Source organism: Marmota monax, unplaced genomic scaffold (assembly GCF_021218885.2).
Source record: "Marmota monax isolate L192 unplaced genomic scaffold, Marmota_monax_Labrador192_F-V1.1 WCK01_AAM20220418_F8-fsc00103, whole genome shotgun sequence".
Classification (NCBI taxonomy): Eukaryota; Metazoa; Chordata; class Mammalia; order Rodentia; family Sciuridae; genus Marmota; species Marmota monax.
The window spans coordinates 5060259-5087640 of record NW_026694286.1 but is presented as its reverse complement, the minus strand read 5'-3'; the positions used below and the strand labels follow the sequence as shown (position 1 = coordinate 5087640).

The 27382-nt window shown below is 38.6% G+C and overlaps 1 protein-coding gene across 1 annotated transcript in view; it reads left to right on the top strand.

Moving 5' to 3' along the window:
- The window catches only part of Lama1 (laminin subunit alpha 1), a 165121-nt gene that overhangs the window by 41449 nt on the left and 96290 nt on the right, over positions 1-27382 (top strand). The window contains exons 4-14 of the mRNA XM_046467487.2: positions 11507-11749; positions 12928-13107; positions 14810-14899; positions 16779-16896; positions 17916-18094; positions 18602-18707; positions 20164-20324; positions 21264-21404; positions 23691-23864; positions 25284-25385; positions 26475-26686. Of these exons, the coding sequence (XP_046323443.1) occupies positions 11507-11749; positions 12928-13107; positions 14810-14899; positions 16779-16896; positions 17916-18094; positions 18602-18707; positions 20164-20324; positions 21264-21404; positions 23691-23864; positions 25284-25385; positions 26475-26686 (1706 nt within the window). The remainder of the gene's footprint in view (positions 1-11506; positions 11750-12927; positions 13108-14809; positions 14900-16778; positions 16897-17915; positions 18095-18601; positions 18708-20163; positions 20325-21263; positions 21405-23690; positions 23865-25283; positions 25386-26474; positions 26687-27382) is intronic.

Sequence of the window (27382 nt, the reverse complement as noted above, 5' to 3'; positions counted from 1 at the left end):
TTTATCCTCGATAAGGTATGGAGATGAAGCCTGGGAAAGCTGTGAGATCAAATTAAAACCTGCAAATAATTAGATGGGGGGGGGGCACAGCTGTACAAACCAAGAGATCCTGAGAAATTGAGTGAAGACTTAAAGCCACTTCTTAGCTTTCTGAGCCAACTGGGGTGGCTACGCCTTCTTATAAGTTGATAATTACTACATATATGGGTAACATTTTTGTTTTTTAAAAAAGTATCAATAGACTTTGGATGTTCAAGAAGTTTTAGGCTAATAGAAAAAAATGAATGGAAAGTAAAGAGAATTCCCATATAGCCACTCTGTAATAGATTTGGGGTCAGGTTTGGGCTATTGTTAATCATCCTTTTAAAAATAATTCATAAAATAACTGATTTAGTGCATTTAATTATTTCTAAGGCTGTTTTCCCCATAGTGTTTAGTGATGATCATGAGACTATATAGTTAGAAAATTAATTTAAAAATTAAGTTTAAAACACAAAATATGAAATTTTGTTTTCCCTGCTATTTATCTAGTGACATGAAATCAGGGGACATTTACCTTTTAGTGGGCCTCTTGAGATGGCTAACATTTGGGATCATTTACTACTTTATACTACACTTACATTAGGGTTACCCTGCCCAGCATGTTGGTCAGGTAATTGCACCAAGCAGGAGAGCACTCTCTCAGGAGGATAGATCTCCAGTCAGGTCATCTCCAGACTCTCTGTAAAAGTGGCTTTGGGCTTTGATTTTGTATTTTGTGAGGCATCCTCATTCTTTGCTTGAGCTTCTTAAGAACATGAAAGAAATAGGATCATGAGAAAGATAAGATGTTTGCATCAGGGCATGTGAGTTTCTTCATAGTTGACTCCTATCTGGAAATACCACATTCCTGCCCATTTTCCATGTAGATATCGCCACAGAAGGTTGAATCTTCATTCCATTTTCTCTCCTTATTTTTACTTTTTTTTCCTGGTTCTTGTAAAATATGCACAATGCAAAATTTACCATTTAACCATCCTACATGTATATTATAGAGTTCAGAGGCATTAAGAACATTCACTTTGTTGGACAACTACCCCACCATCCATCCCCAGAACTTCATTGTGCAAAAGTGAAATTCTGTCCCATTAAACACTAGCTCCACATTCTTCTCTCACCCCAATTCCTGGTAAACTGTATTCTACTTTCCATCTATGAATTTGACTACTCTGGGTAGCATACATGAGGGAAATGATATTTGTCCTTTTGTTTCAAGTTTATTCATGTTTTAGTATGCATCAAATTTTATTCTTCTTTAAGGTGAATAATGAAAATTGTATGTTATATCCCAAATTTTGCTTAGCCTTTCATCTTTTGACAGATGTTTGCCTTGTTTTCACCTTTTGGCTATTGTAAAAAATGCTGCTATACACATTTATGTGTAAACAACTGAGTTCCTGCTTTCACGTTTTTGGGATGTATACCTAGAAGTACAGTTGCTGGATCACATTCTTTATTTAATTTTTTTGAGTACCACCAAGCTGTTTTCCATACTAGTGGCACCATTTTACGTTCCTACCACATCTTTTTTAATAATCAAAAGCCTTTCTACATGTTATGTATCCTACATATTTGGATTTTTAAAATAAGCTTTAAAAGTGACGATTTATTAGTTCAATACATGGAAAATGATAGATGCTCAATGAAGTTAGATGTTTAAAAGAAAAAGGGAAATCTTCAAATAGGATGTAGACCAAGGACCTACATCCAGAGTGAAACTTTAGGTGCACACACAAAATGATACTTTCTAACCTTTCTAGTATAAAAACTAAATGCTTCAGTTAGTGAGCAAAGGAAAGAGAGTGTATCATTATTGTTTCTGGGAGTTGTAAATGTATAACTAAATAGGTTAATGTATAATGGAATTAGTTCAGTACAGATTTTCCCAGCTTTTCTAGACAGTCTCTGCAGTTGGGTTTGTGAAGCTTAATCATTAAGGCCCTTGTACTTTCTTTGGCTGTGATGATGGTGTTTCTAATGATGAAGGATGAGAAAGGATGTAAAGCTATAAGCTCTTCATTGTTGCTACACCTACTGTGGCAAAAAGGAGTCGATGGGCAAACTAGGAGACGGAGTAAAAATAACTTGAGTTTGCTACCAGAAATTCTCTGGGTCTGAGAATAGAAGAGGAAAGTGTGGGAAAGTGAGTGGGGGTACACCCCCTCCAGCTTCCTCATAATGAACAGAGGGATCTGGACTGAGCTGAAAAGCCCTGTTTAGCCTCTTCATATGTTCTTCCTCACTCACAGTCTGACCTTGTAGAAGACTCTTTGAGACCTACTTGCTGTTATCTCTTACTCTGGTCTTTTGGTCTTTATAAAGTCAACACCACCATCTCTCATGATTTCCGAGTACTGACATCCAACTCCATGATCTTTCATCCCTCATGACCCTGTCACTCCATGGTTTAAGGTCTTCAGTGGTATAAGAGTATTACCATGAGGGACAAAGACCTCTGGGATGCCTACCCTGCCTGTCCAGTCTCCCTCTGGCTCTCCTTACTCATGCCAACAAGGCCACTTGTAGTCTCTCTCCATCCATGCTCGGGCTCTCAGGGTATCCTTCCTGTCCCTCTGTCCATTGCTTCCATTACCTAGACATCTCCCTAGTCTTCCCCTAAATTTACAGAAGCTTTTGGAGAAAGCTTCACTGACTAGCCCACCTTCTCCAGACCCAACTGGCCTCCACCACACCCAACCCCTGACTTTCTCCCTGGTGAATTAGGCAACCTCTATCTTTCCCATTAAGGTATCCAGGCCACAAAGACCCCAGACTAAGCCTCCAAATCATGCTGTATTCGTAGCATCTGCCATAGTCCCTGTTACAAAACACGTGTTCAATTAATATCTATGGGATAAGGCTTGAATTAAAAATTGTTACTGGTATCCCTTGTTCCTGGTCTGTGATAGTTTAGATCTTAAATGTCCCTGGAAGTCCCATGTGTTAAGGGCTTGGTCCTAGCCCATGGTGCTATTGGGAGGTGGAGCCTATTGGGAAAAAGTTAGGTCATTGGGAATGTGCCCTGGAAAGGGTTAATTGGGACCCTGGCCCAATTTCTGGCCACCATGAGGTGAGAAGGCCTTCCCCAACACGTGTCTCCACCATGATGTGCTGAGCTCAAGTGATGGTGCCAAGTGACGATGGACTGAAATCTCCAAAAGTATGAGCTGAAATAAACCTTTCCTCTTTTTAAGGTGATCATCTCAGGTATTTGTTACAATAATGGAAAACTGACTCACACGGTCTCCTGTGTCCAAGGGGGCTGCTTCTGTGCCCAGTCTTCCTTCATACCTCCTCAGGGAGGAACAGCCATTTTCCTAGCTAAGGAATTACTGACTCTCCTGCCCTAGGCTTGTGTGTGCTGTCATTTGACTGGGCAGGCTGTTCCCAGAGTACACAGGTCAGCTGACCCACAGAGCAAAGCTGCCAAGGCAGATGCACATGTGTCCTTTCAACCTATGAGGCAGGAGGAGGTGTGTCACAGACCTCCACAGCACCCAGCTAGGCCACAACCTCCAGTTTTTCTGGAATATTACTGACTTCTTTTTTGCCAGTCTCCATGACAGATTTTAGAGCCTACTGCCACAGTCAGGAGGGACGGAAAGAGAAACTATTTATTTGCCACATCCCTCCTAAGATGAACAAGTGAGGAGCTTTCTTTTGGAGAAAACCCTTGTGTAATTTCAAAGGCTAAGATGTTCCTAGGTGAAAGCTAGACAGGTCTGGGCAAGGTCAGAGTTAGGGGTTGGGAAAGAGGAACAATGAAAAATTGTTAGGGGACATTCCCTGTTCTCAGTTTGCTATAATTCGGATCACAGATGTCTCCCAGTGTCCTGTGTGTTAAACACTTGGTCTGAGAATGGCCTGTCACTGTATTTCACAAGTAGGTTCATCTCATTCCAAGGGGAGCTGGATTGTCACATGGAGTTTACAAGGAATGGAGGAAAAATGTAGATCCCCACAAAGGACATTTGGTGACATGCCTGGTTGGGTTTCTGAGGTTATTCCAACCAATTTCCCACAAATTAGGAAAATCATTCCTGAATATTTGGTGAAATTAGGCAATATAATGGAGAAATACATTGGGACTGGAAGTGGAGACTGACCTCTTTTCAGTTTTGACTTCTTAGGTAAAGTGGTTCCAACTTTACTTTTGAAATAACACTAATAGTCACTCTCAAATGGAAAGAGTAGCACTTGGACCAGGGACAGCTTCCCAGTGGACTCTTTTTGAAATAGTCTTTCCAGTTGATGGAAAACAGAATTACTTCTGACAGATGTTTTAAAAATTCCTTTCCCATCTCCAGATTGCTGATTACAGGCTACTGTTTACTTGTTAAATGGACTGCTACTTCTGTGCCTTCTTGTCGGTAATCATCTTTAGCTTTTCCTCAGCGTCTGCTTAAGTATTTCATCATGGATCAAAAGTGAGTGTTCCTTGATGTTCTGAGACATGCATCTTAGGAATTTTAAGGAAAGAAACCTGCTTGATCTGAACTGATCAACACTGGCATCCAGTCCCTCCTCCTCCCAGTAGAAAGATAAAGCAAAAATAAAGAAGTGGGTGCACTGGGGGTAGGGGAGAAGTTACAGGTCTTTCATACGCTTATTTTTCATGTCTAATGTCAGCACCAAATTCACAGAAAGACAAATCTCTACTTATTCTTTCTTTCTTTCTTTCTTTCTTTCTTTCTTTCTTTTACTTTAGTTGTATATACTGGCCTTGACCCATTATGTTCCATAGTTCATAGTTCTATATATCTAGGTCATCTATAATATTGCTCAGTTCTTTAATAGGTGTTCTAGATACAGAATAGTGAGACCTCCTGGGTTAAACGAGGGAAAACAGTAAAACACACAACCAAAATACAATAGAAAATACATTTTCAGGTAATAGCTCCTAAAAGATCTAAAATGTATATTGCACACATTCTTCCTCAGCAGACATCTAAGCTGTCCACGTTACTTGTCCTTCATAGATTTTGCTGCTTCTTCACTCAGTCATGAATGGACCAGGTGCTTTCGTGATGGATATGCTGTAAGACTGAAAGTGATTCACATCAGCATTAGGAATGAGCCTTCTCTGAAATAATTGCTTCTTTATTCTCCAGCAATAAAGAGTAATTCAAGCAGTCATTTTAAATTTCATTCTCTAATAATTTTATAAGCAAGAAAGCTAATAAAACACAAATTCCCTTTATTTTTAGGGTTGTCAAGCAATATTATTTATCAAATACACTTAACTATTAACCTAAATCTCTTTCACCTGTGAGAAGTTCATTTCCTTTCACCTAAGAGAGAAAACACTCCCTCATTCCCTGTTTGGTTACAGCCATGGGGACAGTTAAGTTTTTTTTTTTTTATGGGCAATTTACAGAAGGGATTCACGTATGGTCTCGGGCCCCAAAGATTTCCTGAGACCACAGTTGTGCAGAACACAACTGTCCTTTCTGTGGAGAGGAGAGACTTCTCACTGCACATGGGAAATGGGCCTCTGACCTTGGAAGGTTAGGCTCTCTGTGATTTTTAGACTTGTGGGCCTGAGATGGATTTACTATATTTAAGTTAAGATTGAGGTCCACATGGACATTCCTGTGTGGATTCCTCTGTAGACAGTGGTGTTTGATGTGTGCCTACTTTATTTATGTGACAATGTTTATGTGCATTCCAGTGATCATTAACGAAGGCCACTGGACGGAGAACTGGGATGAAAGTGGATTTAAGAAGGGCTGTATCAGCTGTAGGTTTGGCAAGACTGGGATGAGTCTGAGTCCAGTGAAAACCCCTGTGTCAACAGTTTGTGTTCAGCCAACCTTATATTGGGAGAAAAGGCAGTTTAGTCAACCATGCCAGAAAGGGACAACAGAGATATAGTGGATTTTATTTGAACAAAATTTAAAATTCTCTATACACAGAATCCCTTGCTTTTTTCTACCTTAGCTATAAGACCTGTTTATCAACACCGGATTCTTAAATTAGGGCTTATCTTAGGCAACTCAAACCACCATAACAAATATCACAGACTATGTGCCTTCAGCAAGCGAAATTTATTTCTCACAGATTTAGAGCCTGAAAATCGGAGATCCAGGTGTTGGTGGGTTTGGTTTTCTCTGAGCCCTTTCTTGTTGGCTTGTAGGTGCCCATCTTTTCCCTGTCTCTTCACATGATCTTCCCTCTGTGTGTGTCTGTGTCCAAATCGCTTTTTTATAAGGACACAGTCATTTTAGATCAGCCTCATTTTACTTAAGTCACCCCTTTCAAGGCCCTGTCTCCAAATACAGTCACATTCTGAGGTACTAGAGGGTGGGACTTACCCTATAGAATTTGGGAGGGGGCATAATCAGCCCATAACAGGGTTTAAGTGAAGACAATTTGTATTTATACCCTTCATAATATCCTTTTCCTCTGTTCGACTTAGAGCTCAGGGTCTGATTTTCATTTGTCTCCTGGTCTGCCCTTTGGGGACAACCTTGATGACTATTGAGAGATTGTGAGAATAATGACTGACTTCTAATAAAAGTCTTCCTGGAAGATGTGTCCTGAAGTTTCTTCTCTATAGCTTCTCTTCCGTTTGGCCCCAATTTTTTATGCATGGCTGAATTGTCAGTACAAAAGCTGACAAGGGTTTGGTAAGCTACCAGAACATGGTGTTAAAATAAATGCTGCTGCTGGAAGTAAGAGTTTGGGGAAATGGGGTTGGTTCTCATCAGTTGCCTCAGCCCAGGATTCCTTCCTCCCTTACCCTGGCAATCTCTGGAGGTCATGTTGCGCAGTGGTTATGAGGGCACACCCTTTGTTATACAGGTTTTACTTGTGACATCCCAGGAAGATGACTTCATCTTTCTGTGCCTCAGTTTCCTCATTTGTAAAGTACAGGAAATAATAGTATTTACTTCATGAGAAGAAGGCAGTTCCAAGGAGTCACAGAGTCAGTCATTCTCAAAAAGCATTTATCACTGGCCACAGTAAGTGCTCTGTAATTTGATTAGAGTAATAAATTAATGTTCATGTTCATTGCTCATATTATTATTAATGGTATTTATTAACACCAATGAAGATTATCATTAATCAATATGTCATTATAAATATTTACTCATTTTTGTTTCTTGCATATTCTCCATTCCCTCCCCACACTGATCCTTAGCTCCCATGACAGAAACTCCAGAATTTAATGGAACATGTGCCCTTGTGTCTCTTTAGAACCTGGTTTCCCAGTGAGTGTGAAAGTCTTTGTTGTTGTTACTGTTGTTGTCACAAAAAGAAAGTGCAGGGCGAGGTCAGAGGTGGAGAGCTTGTACTCTGGCAGGCCTTATGCATGGTGGCCGAGGACTGAGGGGGGAGAACTCCTGGTTTCCTATTAGGACCTGTACCTCACTAACTTGTTCTTTGACTTTTCTTTACATGAGTTTCCATATATGTAAAAACACTAGCAGTGTCATTTGGGGTTAAATGAAATAATATGAGTAAGCTCTTACATACATGTGGTAAGAAGTCTGTTAGTCCTTTGCATTTTCAGAGATGAAACTGGAAAACAGAAGGTAAATACATCCCATTTCCATTATCTTTGTAAATGATGTCTGTAAACAGTTTCTCTCCAGTTGCTCCAGGCCTCCATTGTGTAAGTCCTAATTTCACACGTGCACAGTGGAATGTGATAATGGTCCATGTGCTCATAAAGTTTTACTTTTTTTTTTTTTTTGCTACCCAGGATTGAACCCAGGGTCCCTAAATCACTGAGCCACATCCTCAGCCCTTTTTATTTTGAGACAGTCTCCCTAAGTTCCTTAGGGTCTTCCTAAGTTGCTGAGGCTGACCTCGAACTTGTCATCCTCCTGCCTCAGCGTCCGGAGCTACTGGCATTACAGGGATAGAGCTCTGCTTTTATGCTGAAAATATTTGCAAAGCACTAGGACAGTGACAAGTACAGAGGAGGGTGTTCTGCCCTGTCCTCATTTATCAAAACCCTGAGGACATGGTTTTGCTTCTAATGTGCTTTAGAAACAGTGGTTGCTTTCTATAGCAAGACAACGAACGTGGAGAGCCCAGATATCAGGCACCTCATATCACCCACGTACCAAACTCGGCCAGGGAACGTTTCTTGTGAGTGAACAGAGTTATTAGAACAAGATAGGGTTGTCCTTGCCTGTGGATTCCCTAGAATTAGTAGGTGAATATAAAATTATTTGGTTTGTGATGGGTTAGGTTTAAAGAGCTCTTGTGTTCCTGGAATTGATGAGGAGAGGCTAAAAAAACAAAACCCCCAAATCCCAGAGACAATAAGACTCAGAGTAAGTGAACAACTTACTTGTGTGTGTGTGTGTATGTGTGTTATGCATAACACACATATACACACACACACACAAACATACATGCTCAGATGTACACACAAATGTATGTGCACACACAAACATATGCACAAACAAAAACATACATATACACAAGCATATACATATGCACATATATAAATTAATATTGTCATACAAACATATATATACAAACTTGCATGTTTATGTACACTTTTACATGCATGTATTATGTATACAGTTGGTCTTTACTGTCCATGGGGAGTGGTTCCAGGACAACTTGAGAATACCAGAATCCATAACCCTCAAGTCCCCCATATAAAATGGCACTGTCTTTGCATGAACCTATGCATGCCCTCTCATATATTTTAAATCGTCTCTAGATTACTTACAACACTTAACACCATGGAAATGCTAGTAAACACTTGTTATAATGTATCATTTAATAGGGAACCTGTTCAGTTCGGATGCAGTTTTTGAAATATACTTTCAAGCTGTGGTTGTCTGAACTCAGACACACATCTCACAATACAGAGAGATGACTGTATATTTAAAAAACAGAAAATAGTGGACTTTTTTTTTAAATTGCACATAGCTATCTGAGTTAGAGGGAATCTGGACTAAATAGCAGCTCACATGGAAAGGGACTGTCCTTTTTGTTGAGTTAACAATCCAAATTTGCTCCCAAAGACTGAAGGACTGAAATGAGGGACATGGTGTTTTCACTCTTTCTTCCCAATTTAGAAGCATTTGGAATTTTGTGCTGAGTTCCTGGAAACCGTGTTTTAAAATAAGCTTGTGTCCAGAACATCATGAGAAGGTGATGGTACCTTGATAAATAATGAATGTTTTTAAGAAACCAGAATGTTGAAGCAAAAAATGAAAAGACTTCTTTTCTGAGTTCTGGAGAGATATATGATAGTTATGTTCAAATGTTTGAACGACAGTTACATCAATGTGGAATCCTACATCTTTTCTTTCTCTCCAGTACATAGAAATTTATGGCAGACCTTGAATAAGTGTAAAAAGAAAGAACCTGCAATGTAGACTTGTCATAAAACAAAAGTGCTGTCTTAGGAACCAATGAATTTTCTGTCTCTGGAAGTGCTCCCAGGAGGGCTGGGTTGTTGGAGAGATGATTCCTTCCTGGTGCAGGATTTGGGGCTAGTTATACACAAAGTTCCTTTCCAAATCCAAGGTTTGTCTGGCCAGTTTCCTCATTCTGTTAATAGTCAGCTGTATCCTCTTTTGCTTTGCTTCCTCCTTATTTTGAATTCTATTATTATTATTATTTTTTAAGAATGCTATTTCAAGCTCGGCACAGTGGCACATGCCTGTAATCCCAGCAGCTCGGGAGGCTGAGGCAGGAGGATCATGAGTTGAAAGCCAGCCTCAGCAACAGTGGGTGCTAAGCAAGCTAGTGAAACCCTGTCTCTTAATAAAATACAAACAGGGCTGGGGATGTGGCTCAGTGGTCGAGTGCCCTGAGTTTAACCCCTGGCACCCCACCCCCTCAAATGCTATTTCATTATCTGAATGCACTATATTTTGTGCATCTATTTACCTTGCAAGGCCTTCATGGTTGCTTCCAAATTTTGCCAGTTATGAATAAAGCAATTGTAAACATCTGTGTGCAAGTTCTATGAGTCTTCAGTTCATTGGAGTAAATGTCAAGAAGCATGGTTATTGGATGAATTGGTGTTTAGTTTTATAAGAAACTGTCAAACTGTCCTCAAAAGGCTGCACCTTTTTTTGCATTCCTACCAGCAGTGAATGAGAGTTCTTGTTGTTCCACGTCCTCACCAGCATTGGGTGTTGTCAGTATTTTGGATTTTAGCCGATTTAGTAGACATGTAGTGGGCTAACTGTTTTTTTGTCCTATTCAGATCTATTGTCTCCAAGTCACCTAATCACTGTGAGAAATACATTTAACATTACGATTAATGAAATATAATACTACTATTACTAGCCAGAATCCAGGTAAAAGACTTGGGAAACAATAGAATAAGTACTTACGTTAATGCTAATACTGCTAATAATAAAAGTGCAAATTTATTTGTGAGTGCTTTTTGAGTTTATTATGAAAATAAATGCCAGGACATAAGACATATTTCTGATTAATGTGTATGAGCAGTTATACACAAATGTGTTACTGGCATGTGGCAGGGGTCCCCAGGAGGTGCCCAGTCCTGACCAAGACTGAGGAGGTTGGTAAACAAAGCAAAGGTAAACAGAGCACTCTTGGAGAAAACAGAGTGGGCGGGGCTCTGAAGTAGCTCCAGGCCCTATCTACACAGTGGAGCATACTTTATTGAGCTGTGCTAGTTCTTCCCAGGGTGTATTTGGGGTTGATTGACACCTTGATTGACAGCTGAACCTGCCATAATTTCTTTTCTACTGTGCATGCAAAAGGCTCCCTCCCTAATGCACAGAGGGGGAGCAAACTGCAATCCTAATGATATGTTAACTAACAGCTAGTTAACTTTAGGTCCCTCCCTCAAGCTATTGTTGATGCCCAAGATCAAGATCTGGGACTTTCCCTTCAAGGTCCTGAACTCTGTGGTGGTGTAGCTTCCTTCCTTTAACCACAAGATGGCCCAGCTTCCCCTCACCACAGGGCCTTCAGGCAGAGTGTTAGGTGGTTGGTAACCTCTCTCTCACTTTTCTATCCTTTCCCCATGCCCTGTCTCCTACCTAACAAAAGCATAGAGAGACATTGGCAATCATCATATAATAGTTTTCTCAAGAACTACTTTGCTTTTTGAGCAATGACTGCTGCTTCTTCTTTTTTAATTTTAAAAAAATTTTACATATTTAATGGGCATAATTTAATGATTTCATATACCTGTGCCTTGTGAAATAATAACCATAATCAAGACAAGGAATATAACCATCTCTTCAGATAAGAGCTATCTACCCTGTTAGTACACAATATTGTTCCCTATAGACACATTGTACATGAGACCCCCAGAACTTACTCATCTTGCATAACTGAAACGTGCTCCTGGACACACGTTCCCTCATTCTCCCCTCCTCCAGCCCCTGGCAATCACACTTTTGTGAATGGACTATCTTGGATTCCACATGTAATCGCACTCATGCAGTGTTTCTCTGCCTCTGACACACTGATTCTGGGTTGAGATTTTCCAATGTCTTTGTTTCAGGTTTTTCAAGTTGCCTATGTCATCATTAAAGCCGCCAATGCCCCCAGACCTGGAAACTGGATTTTGGAGCGCTCTCTGGATGGCACCACATTCAGCCCCTGGCAGTATTACGCAGTCAGTGACACAGAGTGTTTGACACGCTACAACATAACTCCAAGACGGGGGCCGCCCACTTACAGAGCCGACGACGAAGTGATCTGCACCTCCTATTATTCTAGACTGATACCACTGGATCATGGAGAGGTACCGTGCCCACGGTGGTGACAGCTTTTCCTCCTCAGAGACCCCTGCCTCAAATGTTGAGATAGCCCTTGTAGGAGCAGATATCGAACACACAAAATCGATTGCTCTCAATACAAAGACCTTCACTACAGCTACCTACTTCTATTTAAAGTAGCCCTGAATGCTGCCTAGTATGATTAACTTCACTGCAGATTAATTTTACCCCATTGATTTCTTCCCTTCATGGAGGTCCTGCATTTTTTACTCTGTTGTAATGGAATAAGTCCATCAGTTCCTCCTTCAGAGCATCTTTCCATAACACCAGGATGAGAACGTTTGTTGAAATATTAAAACGACAGCCAAAATGCTTCTAAAAGATGTAGTTCCCAATTTTCTCTGTGTAGCTCTGTTTGGAGGGATTTGAGGACTGGGAGATGCCCATAAAATGTCACAGCTCCATGCTCAGCACACCCAGGTGGCACACACTTCATTAAAGTCAGAGTGTAATGAAAGCAGCACATTCTTCAGTAGCACCTGACTTGATGAGATAAAACTACAAAAACCTCTCTGAAGTGCTCTTCACAGCAGGGACTCTGTAGAAAGCCCATTGTTTCAAGAGCAGAGATTAATTAAGAGAGCAGGTTATGATTATGGCTTTTGGCACCCTTTTCTTGCTCTCCCCAGCCTCTTCATGGATTTTAGAATTTGTTTCTGAGAAGCCATAGCTTAATAATAGATGTTTAAAATATCCTTACCACGCAGGAGAGGTGCCCAGTTAAAGATCCCCAGCAACCTCAGACACTGGAATGGATAACTCTCGTAAATTGAAGATGTGATGTGGATCGCAGTGATTCACAAGTAGTTAACACACGTTAAATTTTGACAAGTATTTGATTGTTTGGGTTTGATTTTGTATCTTGCTAAAGATTATATCCTGAAATTAAGCCATTAGGGGTATATTTTTGCCATGCTTAAAAATGACATTTGTGGGCTGGGGATGTGGCTCAAGCGATAACGTGCTCACCTGTCATGCTCGGGGCGCTGGGTTCGATCCTTAGCACCACATAAAAATAAAATAAAGATGTTGTGTCCACCAAAAACTGAAAAATAAATATTAAAAAATTCTCTCTCTCTCACCCTCCCTCCTCTCTCTCTCTCTTTAACAAAAATGACATTTATTTTTCTTCTTCATGTTTTAGATTCATACATCACTCATCAATGGCAGACCAAGTGCTGATGATCCTTCCCCCAGGTTGTTGGAATTTACCTCTGCGCGATATATCCGCCTTCGATTACAGCGCATCAGGACACTCAATGCAGATCTCATGACCCTTAGCCACCGAGAACCCAAAGACCTTGACCCTATTGTTACAAGACGAGTGAGTATATGTGCCCCACCACCACCATTGTTATAAGTTTGTTTGGTTTCAGGGAGATTCTCTTTTCTTGTTTTCAATTTGGTTGTTCTCCCAGGTTGGCTCTCTTTCTTCCCAGGTGTTATATCCTTATTTTATCAAATATCATTGTATATCCTTTAATACAAATGCTGCCTTTACATGGTAGCTCTGATATTGTGTCCTACCCTCTCACCCCCCAAAAAAGCCTGCAAAGATTTTCACTGAAATTCTATTGATTCTTTTTTTTTAAAAGGCATTTATTCAATTGACTCTTTAAAAAATAACTTTATTTTATTTATTTATTTTTATGTGGTGCTAAGGAAGATCGAACCCAGTGTCTTACACATGCTAGGCAAGCGCCGTACCCCTGAGCCTCAATCCTAGCCCCCATTGATTCTTAACGTCAATTTAAGATGAATTTTGGAAGACCTCTTAACAATATTGAATCATCCAGTTCGTGAACATCCTGTGCCTTCTCACTTATCTAGATCTTCTTTAATTTCTCTTGGAAATATCTTATGGTTTATTGGTAAAGCTCTTGTTCAATAATGCAAGAAAAATAAATCAAAGGCATACAGAGAGCACAGTAAGAGTAAAGCTCCACTTATAGATGACATGATTATATGCATAGAAAATGTGAAACAACTAGTAAATGTAAGTGAATTTAACACTGTTACAATATTCAAAATAAAAAATGTGGAATATATACTCAATGGAATATTACTCAGCTTTAAAAAAAGAGTAAAATTATGGCATTTGCCAGTAAGTGGATGGAGTTGGAAAATATCATGCTAAGCGAATTAAGCCAATCCCACAAAACCAAAGACCAAATGTTTTCTCTAATATGTGGACACTAATTCACAATAAGGGTGGGGTGAGGGGGTACTATGGAAGAATAGCATTACCTTAGATTAGGTAGAGGGATGTGATGGGAGGGAAGGAGAGGAGTGTGGGGAGAGGAAAGATAGTAGAATGAAACAGACATTATTACTGTTATATATATATATATAACTGCATGACCAATATGATTCTGCAACATGTACACTTAGAGAAATGAGAAATTATATCCCATCTATGTATGATATATCAAAGTGCTTAAATGTAGTCTACTGTCATGTATAACTAATTAAAACAAATAAAAAAATTTAAAAAATGAATCACATTTATATATACAGTAATGAATAATGGAAAATGAAATCCCAAAAGATATCTATTAACATATACAAATCTACAAAGTGGTGAGAACTAATCTTAAGAGAAAAACACTATTTTGTTAATGAGGCTATTTACATCTACTGATTTTTGTGTATTAAACTAACTGCATTTGGAGGATAAATCTTCTTTGCTGGTGATGTATTATCTTTTTTATGTAGTACTAAATTCAATTGCCCAGTATTTTTTAGGTGTTTTGGCAGATGGGGTTTGAAGATGATCTCTTTGGTTTAAGATGCAGCCAAGCTGGAAAATTCTTTTAGACTCTTAGATTTAGTAGATGAGTTGATTTGAGCATTATTGATTTTAATTGAGCACCAACATTCATTGTGCATGAAATATAATTTGAAATGGACATATAGTTTTAGATTACTGATAACACAATACCTGAGAGATTTGTGGAGTGCCAGTGTTTTCTTTTCAATGAAATAAAAAGGTTTTAATTTCTGTATGTAACATTTCTTTTTTTTAGTATTACTATTCAATAAAGGACATTTCTGTTGGAGGGATGTGCATTTGCTCCGGCCATGCTAGCAGTTGCCCATGGGATGAAACTACAAAGGTAAGTTCTAGTATTTGATGATTTACTGCAACTTCAGCGTAGAAGTTGTAACTGTAATATTTTCAGTATTCTTTTGCATTCAAGGCAAATGTTGAAAGGTATAAACTCATGTAGCAAAAGAGTAAAAATATTTTCATAAAATTTTACTGTTTTAATTTTTAATGTTTTTATTGGTGTATTATATTTATATATAATAGTGAGGTCCTTTTGACATAATCATGCATGCATGGAATATAATTTGCTCCATTTCCAGACCCAGTAGTTCTTCTTTCCCTCCCCTCCTCCCTAACCTTGCTCCCCTTCCTCTGCGGTATGGATTTTCTACTTACTTACTGTTTTTATCACAAATAAAAAATATAATGTCATACCTCAAGGCTCTAGAGAAAGAAGAACAAACCAATCCCAAATCACTAGAAGACAGAAAATAATTAAGATCAGAGATGAATTTAATGAAATTAAAAATTTTAAAAAATAATAATAAAAAGGATCAATGCAACATGCATTGACTTTGTGAAAAGATAAACAAGATTGATAAATATTTAGTCAAACTAACAGAAAGCTAGAGGAAAACCCAAACCAACAAAATTAGAGATGAAAGGGAAATATCACCACAAGGACTTCTGCAATCCAGAGGATCATTAGTAACTATTTTGAAAATTTATTCTACAATAACCTGGAAAATATAGAAGACATTGACAGATTTCTGCATGTATATGATCTGCCCAAATTGAACCATGAGTATAAACAGATCAATATCAAGCAATGAGATTGAGGCAGCAATTAAAAGCCTTTCAACAAAGGAAAGCCCAGAACCAGATGGATTCTCAGTTGAGTTTTACCAGACCTTTACAGAAGAACTAACACAAGTTATTCTCATTTATTTCATGAAATAGAAAGGAGGGAACACTCCCAGATACTTTCTATACAGCCAGTATAACCCTGATATCAAAACCAGATAAAGATGCATTATGGTTTAATTTTTTTAAACAATTTCATCATTTTGCTTTATTTGGAGGATATATTTCTAATTAAGTCCTTCTTGTGGTTTTCTGCATGTGTGGTAAGGTATACATGACGTAAAATTTACTACAGTAAGGTGAACAAGTCAAAGTATTCTGAATTTTGAAACTCTTCTCTCTAGGAGAGAATTGAGCAAAAACATGTGCAGTTATAATTTATGCTGAACATTTTAAAAAATATTGCCTTCTCATTTTCTCCATTTACATGTTTGTGGTACTGAATCAGAGTAGAATAAAGTTTGTTTTAGCACAGTATTAAGTGAATTCAAAGCACTTACACAAATTACTTTTTATTTTCCTTATCTTTTCCCTGTAATTTTGTACCTCTGGAATAGGATTATTCTTTTGTTGCTATTGTTGTTTGTTTTTGTCTTTTGGGTTTTGTTGTTGTTGACGTTTGTTTTTGCAGTGCTAGAGGTTGAATGCAGGGCCTCCCACATGCTAGACAAGCACTCTACCACTGAGCCACACCCTCATTCCAGATTGTATTATTTTGATGCTAAAAAAAATCTGTAAATGAATGTCAGAAGATTATTAATGAGAAGTCTTCTAATAATTAAGACAATTATTATTAAAAACTTCCAAATCCTTAAAAGTCAATGCATCTTTGAAAAACAAAACATTTTTGTTAGCTATCCCATCTTTGAGAGTTACTTTTATCTTCCTCACTTCTCTTTGCAACCAGACTATCTGTATATATCCTTTTAGAAAAGTTACCTCCCAGTTTATTTGATATGGGTGAATGTCCTTCCATTGTGACATCTTTCCACTTATTTATGGTAGGTTCTCTCCTTAAATACAATTAAGAAAAATACATAGGTAAAGTTTTCTGATCCAGTTTCGCATCCCTTTTTGTGTAGAAACTACAGTGTCTGTGTGAACATAATACTTGTGGAGAGAGCTGTAACATGTGCTGTCCTGGGTACCACCAGCAGCCCTGGAGGCCTGGGACCATATCCTCTGGTAACACATGTGAACGTAAGTATGCTATTTGAAGAATGTGGTTCTTCTCTTATTATAACTACACTTTTGTCATCTTAACTTTTGCAATGAGTAGGTAACTTGTTTTCACAGAAAGTCAAATAGTGCCCAAAGTTCTAGATTATCTTTAAAAAGTTTAAACTATTAAGAGCTAAATGTATCTTTATGGATTTGCTATTTTCTCAAAGGTCCCCTTCCCCTACATCCATTTATTCTTTATTATCTTGGATTTAACTTTTAAATAAACAATACATTCACAGGATTTCAACATCTAATAATATAAAGAAGTTTGGGGTAAAAGCTTTCCTTTTACTTCATTTCCATCCTTCCCACTTTTTATTATTTCCCATTATGTTCTTATTAAAATTTTTGTGCAAATAAGCATGCATTAGCACAGTGCTACTCCCAACATATGTTCTTACACAGAAGAAGACATACTATTCATACCATTGCTTATTTGTTGTTGTTTGTTTGTTTGTGGACCTCCAGATTAAACCCAGGGCCTTGCACATGCTAAGCAAGTACTCTGCCACTGAGCTGCCCATTACTTCTTAATATTTAACAATGTATCTTTAAATTCTCTCCATGTTAGCAATTTAATGCTGCTTTGAAAAAAAAAAAGTGGCACAGAATTCCATTATATGGGTATAATAATTAATTTATTTAAATGGGTATGTATCAATGGGTGTTTCAGTTGTCTCTAGTCTGTTGTTAACACAAACAATTATGCAGTGATTGTACCCATACATTTTATTCACATGTGTACAAAGATTCTGCAAAGTATCATCCCAGAAGATTGATTGCTGTGTCAAATGGGCACTCGCTTTTATTATCTTGATAGCTCTTCCTAGTTATCATACATAATATTGCCTATATCTTATTAAAATTGCTTATTCTAGAATTTTAATTGCACTGATAGTCATATAAACTTACTTAGAGAAATAAGGGCCTGCTTTCTATAAGACATCCTGTGTATTAAATATTTTTTAACACACTTATGTTAAAATATTTTCTAGAATGTAATTGTCACAATAAAGCCAAAGACTGTTACTATGATGAAAGTGTTGCCAATCAGAAGAGAAGCTTGAATACGGCTGGGCAGTTCAGAGGAGGTGGGGTTTGCATTAATTGCCTGCAGAACACCATGGGAATCAATTGTGAAACCTGCGAGGATGGATATTATAGACCACATAAAGTAAGTACATGTCTCTCCCATGGCTGAGCATCATTGCCTTCCCAAAGTAGAAAAAAGAGACTTCACAAAGTTGCAACCTATATAATGGAGACAATTCTCAACCTCTATGTTGGAGACTCCTTTTCCTTTTGTAATGCTTGATTTATATTGTCATGCTAATAATGTTCTTCTGATTTCTATTTTCTACTCTGCCCTGTTTACTAGATAAGTAGGATGTTATTTAACTTGAGGTCAGGGGCCTATTATCTTTGTGATCTTGGGTTATCTAACTGGGAATATGGAGATTCTACCACTAACCAGAGGCTGAATCTTGCTTAAAGGGTGTAGTCAGTCCTCAGTTGACTTGATACACAGTTGTGACAGTGTCCCTGGGGTATTCTCCCTTCCTCCTTCTCCCTGTGCCCCCTTATAACAGTATTATCTTGGCATTGATAATATTTGTTTATATGATTGCTAATATTGCTATCATTTCCAGTAAAATAATCCAGGACAACTTCTGCCTTTCAGGTTTCTCCTTATGAGGATGAACCTTGCCATCCCTGTGCCTGTGACCCTGTGGGGTCCCTCAGTGCCATCTGTGTTAAGGATGATCTCCATTCTGACTTAAATAAGGGTAAATGCTTGATTCATTTTTGTGCTTACAATTGCTTTTTTTTTTTTTTTTTGGTGGAAGATTGTACCTGTTAGAACCATTAGCACTGTGTTGGATGGTAGGATTCTTTATTAATTCTTTGGTTCACTAAATATTTATAAAGCACCTACTATGTGTCAGGGAGTTTTCTAGATCTTTCTGATATATATTTGAATAGATGGCCAAGGTCCCTCCTCAAAGGAAACACTAAACAAGTACATGGATAATATAATGCTAGGGAGAGTGCCGAGGACATAAAGCCAAACTGAGAATCATAATTGGTTGGAGAACGGGTGTGGAGGTGACACTGTTGGGGTGATGAAATGACATTTGAGCAGATAATTGAGCATTTGATGAAAAAATAAGTAAGGCTCAGTTAAAGCCATCTATTGAACACAGTAAATAGCAGTTGCTCTATTTAGCTCCTAGAAATGCTCAGAGGACTTTTGCATACATCATCTCACCAAGCAAGTAAATTCTCCAGTTAACTTTGTAAATGTCAGTGTTCTTTCCCTTTCAAATTTTGGTTAAGTGCACTTGCAAATATCAGAGTCTCCTGAATAGGTTGCATCTGTTTGAAGACTTCTGTGACCCCATCAAATTCTCGGCCACTGGCAGTAAAAACAGCTATTGACCAGCAGGCATGGAGGTGCAGCTGTGGGGCCTAGCAGGAGTGTGCAGGGTAAATTGTGTGACTGACTGATTCTTACACCCTGATGAAAGGGTGATGATAGTGGCCCTGCGGGTGGGGTATATTTGCTTATTCTGGAATTTCATGTAAATGGAACACAATATGTGGGGTTTTTGTGTGACGAGCTTCTTTCACATAATATATTTTCAAGGGTTATCTGTGTTGTAACATACATCAATATTTCATTCCTTTTTATTGCTGAATAATATTTCATAGGATGAATATATCACATTATATCCACTTATCAACTGATAAATATTTGAGTTATTCCTACTTTTGGCTATTATGAATAATGCTATGATGAACATTCATGTACAAGGTTTTGGGGAGAATGTTTGAGTGTTTACTTAGGAGTGGAATGGCCATATCATATGGTCACTCTGTGTATAACATTTTGAAGAAGTATTAAACTGTGTTTCAAAGTTGTTGTACTATTTTACATTGACTCCAGTCTCTGTGAGTTTTCCCTCTGTTTTCTTTATTTAAAACAGGAGTTGGCAAACTATGGCCCAAGGTCTAAATCTGCACACTGCCTGTTTTTAAGAATAAGCTTTATTGGAATAGAATGGCAGCCATTGGCTTATACATTGTCTGTGACTGTGGTCCAGCAGTAGTGGCTGAGTTGAGCAGTTCTACAGATTCCGTGGCCAGAAAGCCTAAAATGTACATTCTCTGGCCCTTTACAGAAAATGTTTGCCAACCCTAGCTTTAAACTTCTTTTATTTCCGTGTGTTGCTTTCTCCCCAGGGAAGTGGCCAGGTCAGTGTCCGTGTAAGGAAGGTTATGCAGGAGAAAAATGTGATCGCTGCCAGTTTGGCTACAAGGGTTACCCGAACTGTGTCCCCTGTGACTGCAATCTAGCTGGCAGTGTGAATGACGATCCGTGCACAGACCCGTGTCTTTGTAAGGTAAGCAAGGAGGTCAAAGTGGCCCTGGGTTTCTTCTCTGGAAAAGGAGCATCTTCTACTGGCTCACAGTTCTCAGACAAAGCAGTTCAATTTAAGCAGAAACTCTCATCCCTGCCCAGAAGCATGATATGTCACAGCAAGTTGGTTCTGTTGTGTCCTCGGACTTAGATGAATACTTGGATTCCATTTTTTTATTTTTCTGGGCAATGGCCATGTATTCCAGAGGCATTTCTGTAACTTTCTAGGTGAAACCCAACACTGAATATCATTTATTGGGCCTTGACTGAATTCTTCCTGGACATTCTTTTCTAGCTTTGTATTTGAGGGAGAATCAGGTAAGCACTAAATTCCCACAAACTCTAATGAAATGCAGGTTTTTAATCTTGGATTTTTCTTTAAAAAAAAAAAAAGAACTGTATAATCATAACAAATACATTCATATGGTACCCATGAGGAGTTTTATTTGACCATACGATATTAATAGCAATTTCCCTGGAATTCTAAGGATTTCCTGTTGTACCTTTTGTGTTTATTCTCATGAAAGCACAGTCTCAGGCATATGTTATGTATGACCAAAAATAATCTCGAGTATTTATATGTAGTACAAACAATTAGACAACCCTCCTCAGATTTTAAAATGTTCATACAAGCAGCAAAATTGGAAGAAGTAAAATAAATGAATTCATTTACATATATGACTAACCTTACATATTTACATATAACCCCAGCCTTGTTCTTGGCTATGAAATTAAATAATAATTAATTCCCACTATTTTTTTTTGAAATAACGACTTCATGAGACTTTTTAAAAAAAAAAATATTTATTTACCTGCTTCTGTGGGCTACCAACCCTCCCTCCTTGTTAATATCCTATCGATGTCATTTTCTTCTGTCTGGATTCATTGGCTTCATCTGGAAATTTTTTATTGTAACCTGCAGGAAAATGTCGAGGGGAAAAATTGTGACCGCTGCAAACCAGGCTTCTATAACTTGAAGGAAAGAAACCCCCAGGGCTGCTCTGAGTGCTTCTGCTTTGGTGTCTCCGATGTCTGCGACAGCCTTTCTTGGCCCATTGGTCAGGTGGGAGGCCTTGGGTATAAGCTGGATTTAATCAGTGGGTGGTCATGTGAGCTCTCTACCACTTTGTCAGCAAGCTATGGGCTGATTTTTCCTGAAATACCACTCTCGTACGTTTGGAACAACACCATTAAGGGTCAAAAGGCAGTCGATTCCTGAAAGGGTCCCTAAATTTCCTGTGTTTATTTCCACACACATTTCCCTATCAACATAAGATATGTATTATAGAATACACTCTGTTTCCATTTCTTCCATAGGGAATACGTTAAGTGGGGAGGTCAGATCTCACTCCATGTTTTAGTCAGCTTTTTCACGGCTGTGATTAAAAGATCTGACCAGAAAATCATAGAGGAGGAAAAGATTATTTGAGGGCTCTTGGTTTCAGAGGTCTTAGCTCATAGAAGACCAGCTCCATTCCTTGGGGCTTGAGGTGAGGCAGAACACCATGGCAGAAGAGTGTGGCAGAGGGAAGCAGCTCATTTGGTGATCAGGAAGCAGAGAGACAGATCTCCACTCCCCAGATACAAATATATTCCCCCAAACCACACCCACAATGCCCCACCTCCTCCAACCACACCTCACCTTCCTCCAGTTACTATTCAGTTAATGCCATTAGGGATTAATTCACTGTTAAGATTAAGGCTGTTGCAACCTAATCATTTCCCCCTCTGAACCCTCTCTGTCTTGCATGTGAGCTTTTGGGAGACACCTCACATCCAAATCGTAACCCACTACCTGCCCCCACTGGCACATTTGGGGTCATGAGAATTTTACAATTTTAGGGGGTGGGAAGCACTCCAGTGGATGGGGTGGGAACAATAGCAGGTGGCCCAGGCTTTATTAGGTGTGTTAGCTTTTTGTTGCTGTAACCAAAACACCTGACAAGAACAACTTAGAGGAAGATGGATTTATTTTGGCTCATGGTTTCAGAGGATACTGCCCATGGTCAGCTGGCTCTAAGGCAGAAACATGGTGGGAAGGCATAGCTGAAGAAGGCTGCTCTGTTCATTGCAATCAGGTAGTAGAGAACGGGTGAAAGGAGCCAGGGATGAGATATAGTCCCCAAGGGTACACCCCCAGTGACCTGCTTCCTCCAGTAATGTCCACCTTCCTACAGTTACCATCCAGTAGTCCATTTAGATTATTGATCTACTAAGTGGATTAATCCACTGATAAGGTTGCAGCCCTTCTGATCAAATCATTGCCTAACAGCCCCACCTCTGAACCTTGCTGCATTAGGAATCATGCTTTCAACACATGAGCCTTTGAGGGGACATTCTAGATCTAAACCATAACTCAAGGACAGGCATTCTGTTTTGAGAAGGGGGAATTCTGGGGGGGATGAGTTTGAGGCAAGTGTCAAATGGTGATTAGGGAGGGAGATGGTGTAATGACGAGAGATTGAAGAGAAGATGCTGGGCATATGGCTTATCAACTCATAACTGTGGCCACCATGCTGGGGGAAAATGACCAACATCTTTATGTAGGTAATAAATTGGGAGTATATAATCTAAAGTATATATATATATATATATATATATATATATATACATACATATTACACACACACACATATGTTTAGCATTTGGGTAAAAAGCAGAGGACAATAAAGAAGGGGGAGTCAGAGTTAGCAAAAGACATTAATCTATGCATTTCCAGATCAAGTAGCCCTTATCTGAAATGTCAGGGAGCAGGATTGTTTTGGAATTTGAATTTCATATTTTTTCAGATTTTGGAATATTTGTACACACATAACAAGATATCTTGCAGATGGGATCCAAGTCTAAACATGGCATTCCTTTATGTTTCATATACACCTTATGCAAATTACCTTCAGGCAATTTTATAACATATTTAGTGCACCTGCAATTTGACTGTGACCCATCGCATGAGATCAGTGGCATCATGTAGTTGTTCATGAAGTTTTGGATTTGGTAGCAGAATTTCAGAGTTCTGGATTAGGGATGCTCAACCTCTATTCTTTATAGTTTTTAAAAAAAAATCTAAAATATATGTTCATGGCCTCTATGGCTTTACTCCTTTACTTATAATTTATCTGGATTAGTGGTGCATTATGACTTGTTCTCAGGTTTTCTTAGTCCTTTGACAAGTGGAAATACCACATGTTCTGTGGTTCATTTGTAGCAATTGTGTTAACTTCATCTCTAGCTAAACTTTCTGGGTTTGTCTCTTCATTGTAAAATATTTATGCTAGATTGCATGAGATCTAAAGTTCATTCTATGTCATATTCCAAAATTCATTTTTCTTTCTTTTTCTTTTCCCCCTAGGTGAATGATATGTCTGGGTGGCTGGTCACTGACTTGGTCAGTCCAAGTAAGATCCATTCTCAGCAAGAGGCGCTGGGTGGGCGCCATCAGATCAGCATCAACAACACCCTGGTCATGCAGAGACTGACTTCTAAGTACTACTGGTCGGCCCCTGAGGCCTACCTTGGAAATAAGGTATGTGTGCTTAGATGAAGATCTCAGAGGCCATTAAGACTTCTTGTTTTCATTGTAAGTAATTTTGTTGGTGAGTTGAACTTTGAAAAGGCATTTCACAGCCTTTAATCTACATTGGATACACAAGATTTTTTGATACTTTTGACTTTTTAGTCACATCATTCCAATAAGAGTGTCTGTTTTTCTTGGTCCAGTCTCTAAGCAGCCTATTTGTGAAGTCTCATCCTCTTATTGATGAAAAATCTTCTACTTTCCACCTCTGGGTCCCCATCACTTGGGCTTTTCGAAATGCTGATCATATTCCTACTTTGTTCAGTGAGCAGTGAACCCAGATTAATGCCCCATGGTTTCCTGGAGGGCCTAGCTTAGTGGAGGGCCTGGTGCATGGGAAACACTCAAGGAAGTTCCCCGCAGTGAGACTTTTGCTCTGCTTCCTCTGTTTAGGTATCAGGACAGGCTGTTGCTCATGTAAAGTTCATAGATAGGAACAGACAGAATACTTTGTTTTAATTTTAAGTAAGGGGTAAAATGATCTACAGTGTTAGAAGTTTGTTTCTAAGATTGAGCCTCCCTTCAATGACATGTTCCCAGTCTCCTCTCCAATTAATCATGCCCTTTCTCTCAAGAGCCTGATTGCTTGGAAAATACATTTGAGGGAGTCTATTTGAGCACCTATTAGTTCCTTGCTCACTTGGGGATTGGGTTCATTTTAGGGTAGTGGTATCCTTTCATCGTAGCGTAATCTCATAGCTTAGGGAGTTTCTAGTTAATTTGATGATTAAATTTTCTAACTTCTTTTAAAGGGGTATTTTTGAAGACGATTATTTTTGCCATCCAATTATAATTGTAGAATATGTCTTCTATTTATAATAGGATCTAATCACCAAAATTCACTGAAATTTTTTCTTTTGAAATCACTTGTCCAATTTTATGATTGCAAAATTGGATTCCGAACATTCTTTTGTTACGACACATCCATCAGGAAGAAAATTCTACATTAAAGGAGATCTGATTAGGAAGAAATACTTGTAGTCTTTCCTTCAAGTAGAAGATCCAACATGTTTTTTGCTGCAGCAGGACAATGAAAAAAAAATTGTTAGGGGTCAAACTTCCTACCCCCTATTTATTTAAGTAAAATAAATGTCTATTATGTGATTAATAAGATTATACAGACCTCTGGGTCTCTCAGTAGTACATTTTTATTTTTGGAATTCAGCAATATCCTCCAGTCTTGGTAATATCAATTAAAATACTCATAGAGTATGTTTCCATTGCCTTTAATGTGAATTTGCTTACATATGGTGGCCACTAGAATGCCTTGTAGCCTAGTTCTTTCCAGATGGATCCTAGCTATCACTTCCTCCTCCTTGGGGCTATGGTTGATTCTCTTTGATGTTCACGCTCATTTGACTATTCCAGCTGACCTCTTTTGGTGGGTTCCTGAAATACACAGTGTCATACGATATTCCAGTGGAGACAGTGGACAGTGACCTCATGTCTTATGCGGATATCATCATCAAGGTGAGACTGTTTTGCTTTGCTTTTGCATACAGCTTGGGAATTAGTGGGGTGATCCTTGGCTGACTGAAAATGGCTAGGCCAGATGTTCCTGCTGGGAGACCGTGGTGGGGTGACTTGCTGCACAATGCCCAGATGTGTGTGATGATCTGACTCGAGGCCCTTTCTGGGGTTCTTTGTATTCCTGTCATCCCCAGGGTGTACCCATCTTTTCATGTTTAAAAAGGAGATGTGCTGGGCCTGATGGCACATGCCTAATACTAGTGACTCGGAAAGTTGAGGCCTGAGATTCCAAGTTTGAGGCCAGCCTTGGCAAATTAGTTAACACTTTGTCTCAAATAAAAGAGTGCCTCTTTGAGGTTCAATCCCTATCCCTGCAACCAACCAATCAATCAATCAAGTAAAGATGAGCATTTGCTCTGACCTTAAAACTAGCCAGCCTTCTAAGGACTTTTTTTTCCCTCCTGCCACTTTGCCTCTTCATAGGAACCTATTAGTCAGTGCCTGGCAATGTGGGGACAGGAGACACACTGCCTGGTCCTCTCTCCTTCTCCCTGTATATCCTCATTCCTCACAAAAAGACCTAGTTTGGCCTTGTCCCCGGGTCGCTGGCATATTTGGGTTCTTGTCTCCAGTGTCCTTTGATCTTGAGTGACCTTTATCTCCATATCCATCCTGAACAATTGGAAACTGGAAGGTAAATTACTGTTGTTTAAGGCAATTTTATGAGAAGTTGGAGGTATATTTACTGTACATACTGTTTTCAACTTCTATTGTTTAAAGATTAGGAGTATCAGATGCAGGCTGCTTTGATGAACACTGTGGGCAGATGCATGACCTTGTTTCTTTTCCAAGATACCAACAAAGCACATGGTCTTTAGGTTTATCATTGGAATCCCTCTGAAAGAAATCCAGTTCCACACTTTTTCTCCAATAATTCTGAACTGAGAGTTACACACACCATCATGTTGTTTGCCACAAGAGCCTAGGCCCAAATGAAAACCGTATTGTTGAGTGCAAAATTTGATTTTATTTCTTGATCCTTAAATTGAATGGCAAATATCTTTCCTTTTCTTTTTTTTAAAATGCTAGGGAAATGGAATCACTTTAAGCACACAGGCTGAGGGCCTGTCACTGCAACCCTATGAAGAGTACTTCAATGTGGTTAGACTTGTGCCTGAGAATTTCCGAGACTTTCATAACAAAAAACAGATCGATCGTGACCAGCTAATGACTGTCCTGGCCAACATGACACATCTCCTGATCAGAGCCAACTACAATTCTGCAAAAATGGCTCTTTACAGGTATATATTAAAATGGGAGGAAAAACTTACAGAAGAGATAGCTCTAGCTTGTCTTTATTTAATACTGTGTATTTCAAACTTAATATAGTTTACATCACTTTTATTAAAAGAACTAGCTAGGGTTAATTATTAATTAAAATATACTTGTAATAATAATATATATTTGTAATAATATATATTATTTATATTATAATAATTAAATTATTTTTATAAATGTAACATTGAAGATGTAAGACTAGTTATTCATGACAAATGTTATCTACTAGGAAACAAACTTGACTTTACATTCAGTAATTTGCAACGTGTTTCCAAAAATTACTAATAGAGTTATCATTGTCCCAGACCTTGTTGCTTCTGGTTCTCTCTCTCCTGATATTAATGATCTTAGTTTTGCAGTTATTTGTGCTAACAGTCATTTTATTACTTTGTGGAAGTCAGTTTCTGGCAATGCCTCGTCAAACATGAGAGTCAATGCTGCAAATGTAAGTGTAGTAGAGATCATTGGAGTATAATCTCTGTGTTCATGATAAGATGGATGAGTAGATGAATTTTTGTCAAGTTCAACATCATTCCTTCCCCACAGTGTTCTATGGGCAATTGCATATCTTTGCAACCGATGTTGGAGACATATCCAGGGAATGATGACAATTCCCAGAGTGTATTATTGGAAGAAGTCTTTAGTTACTTACAAAATCA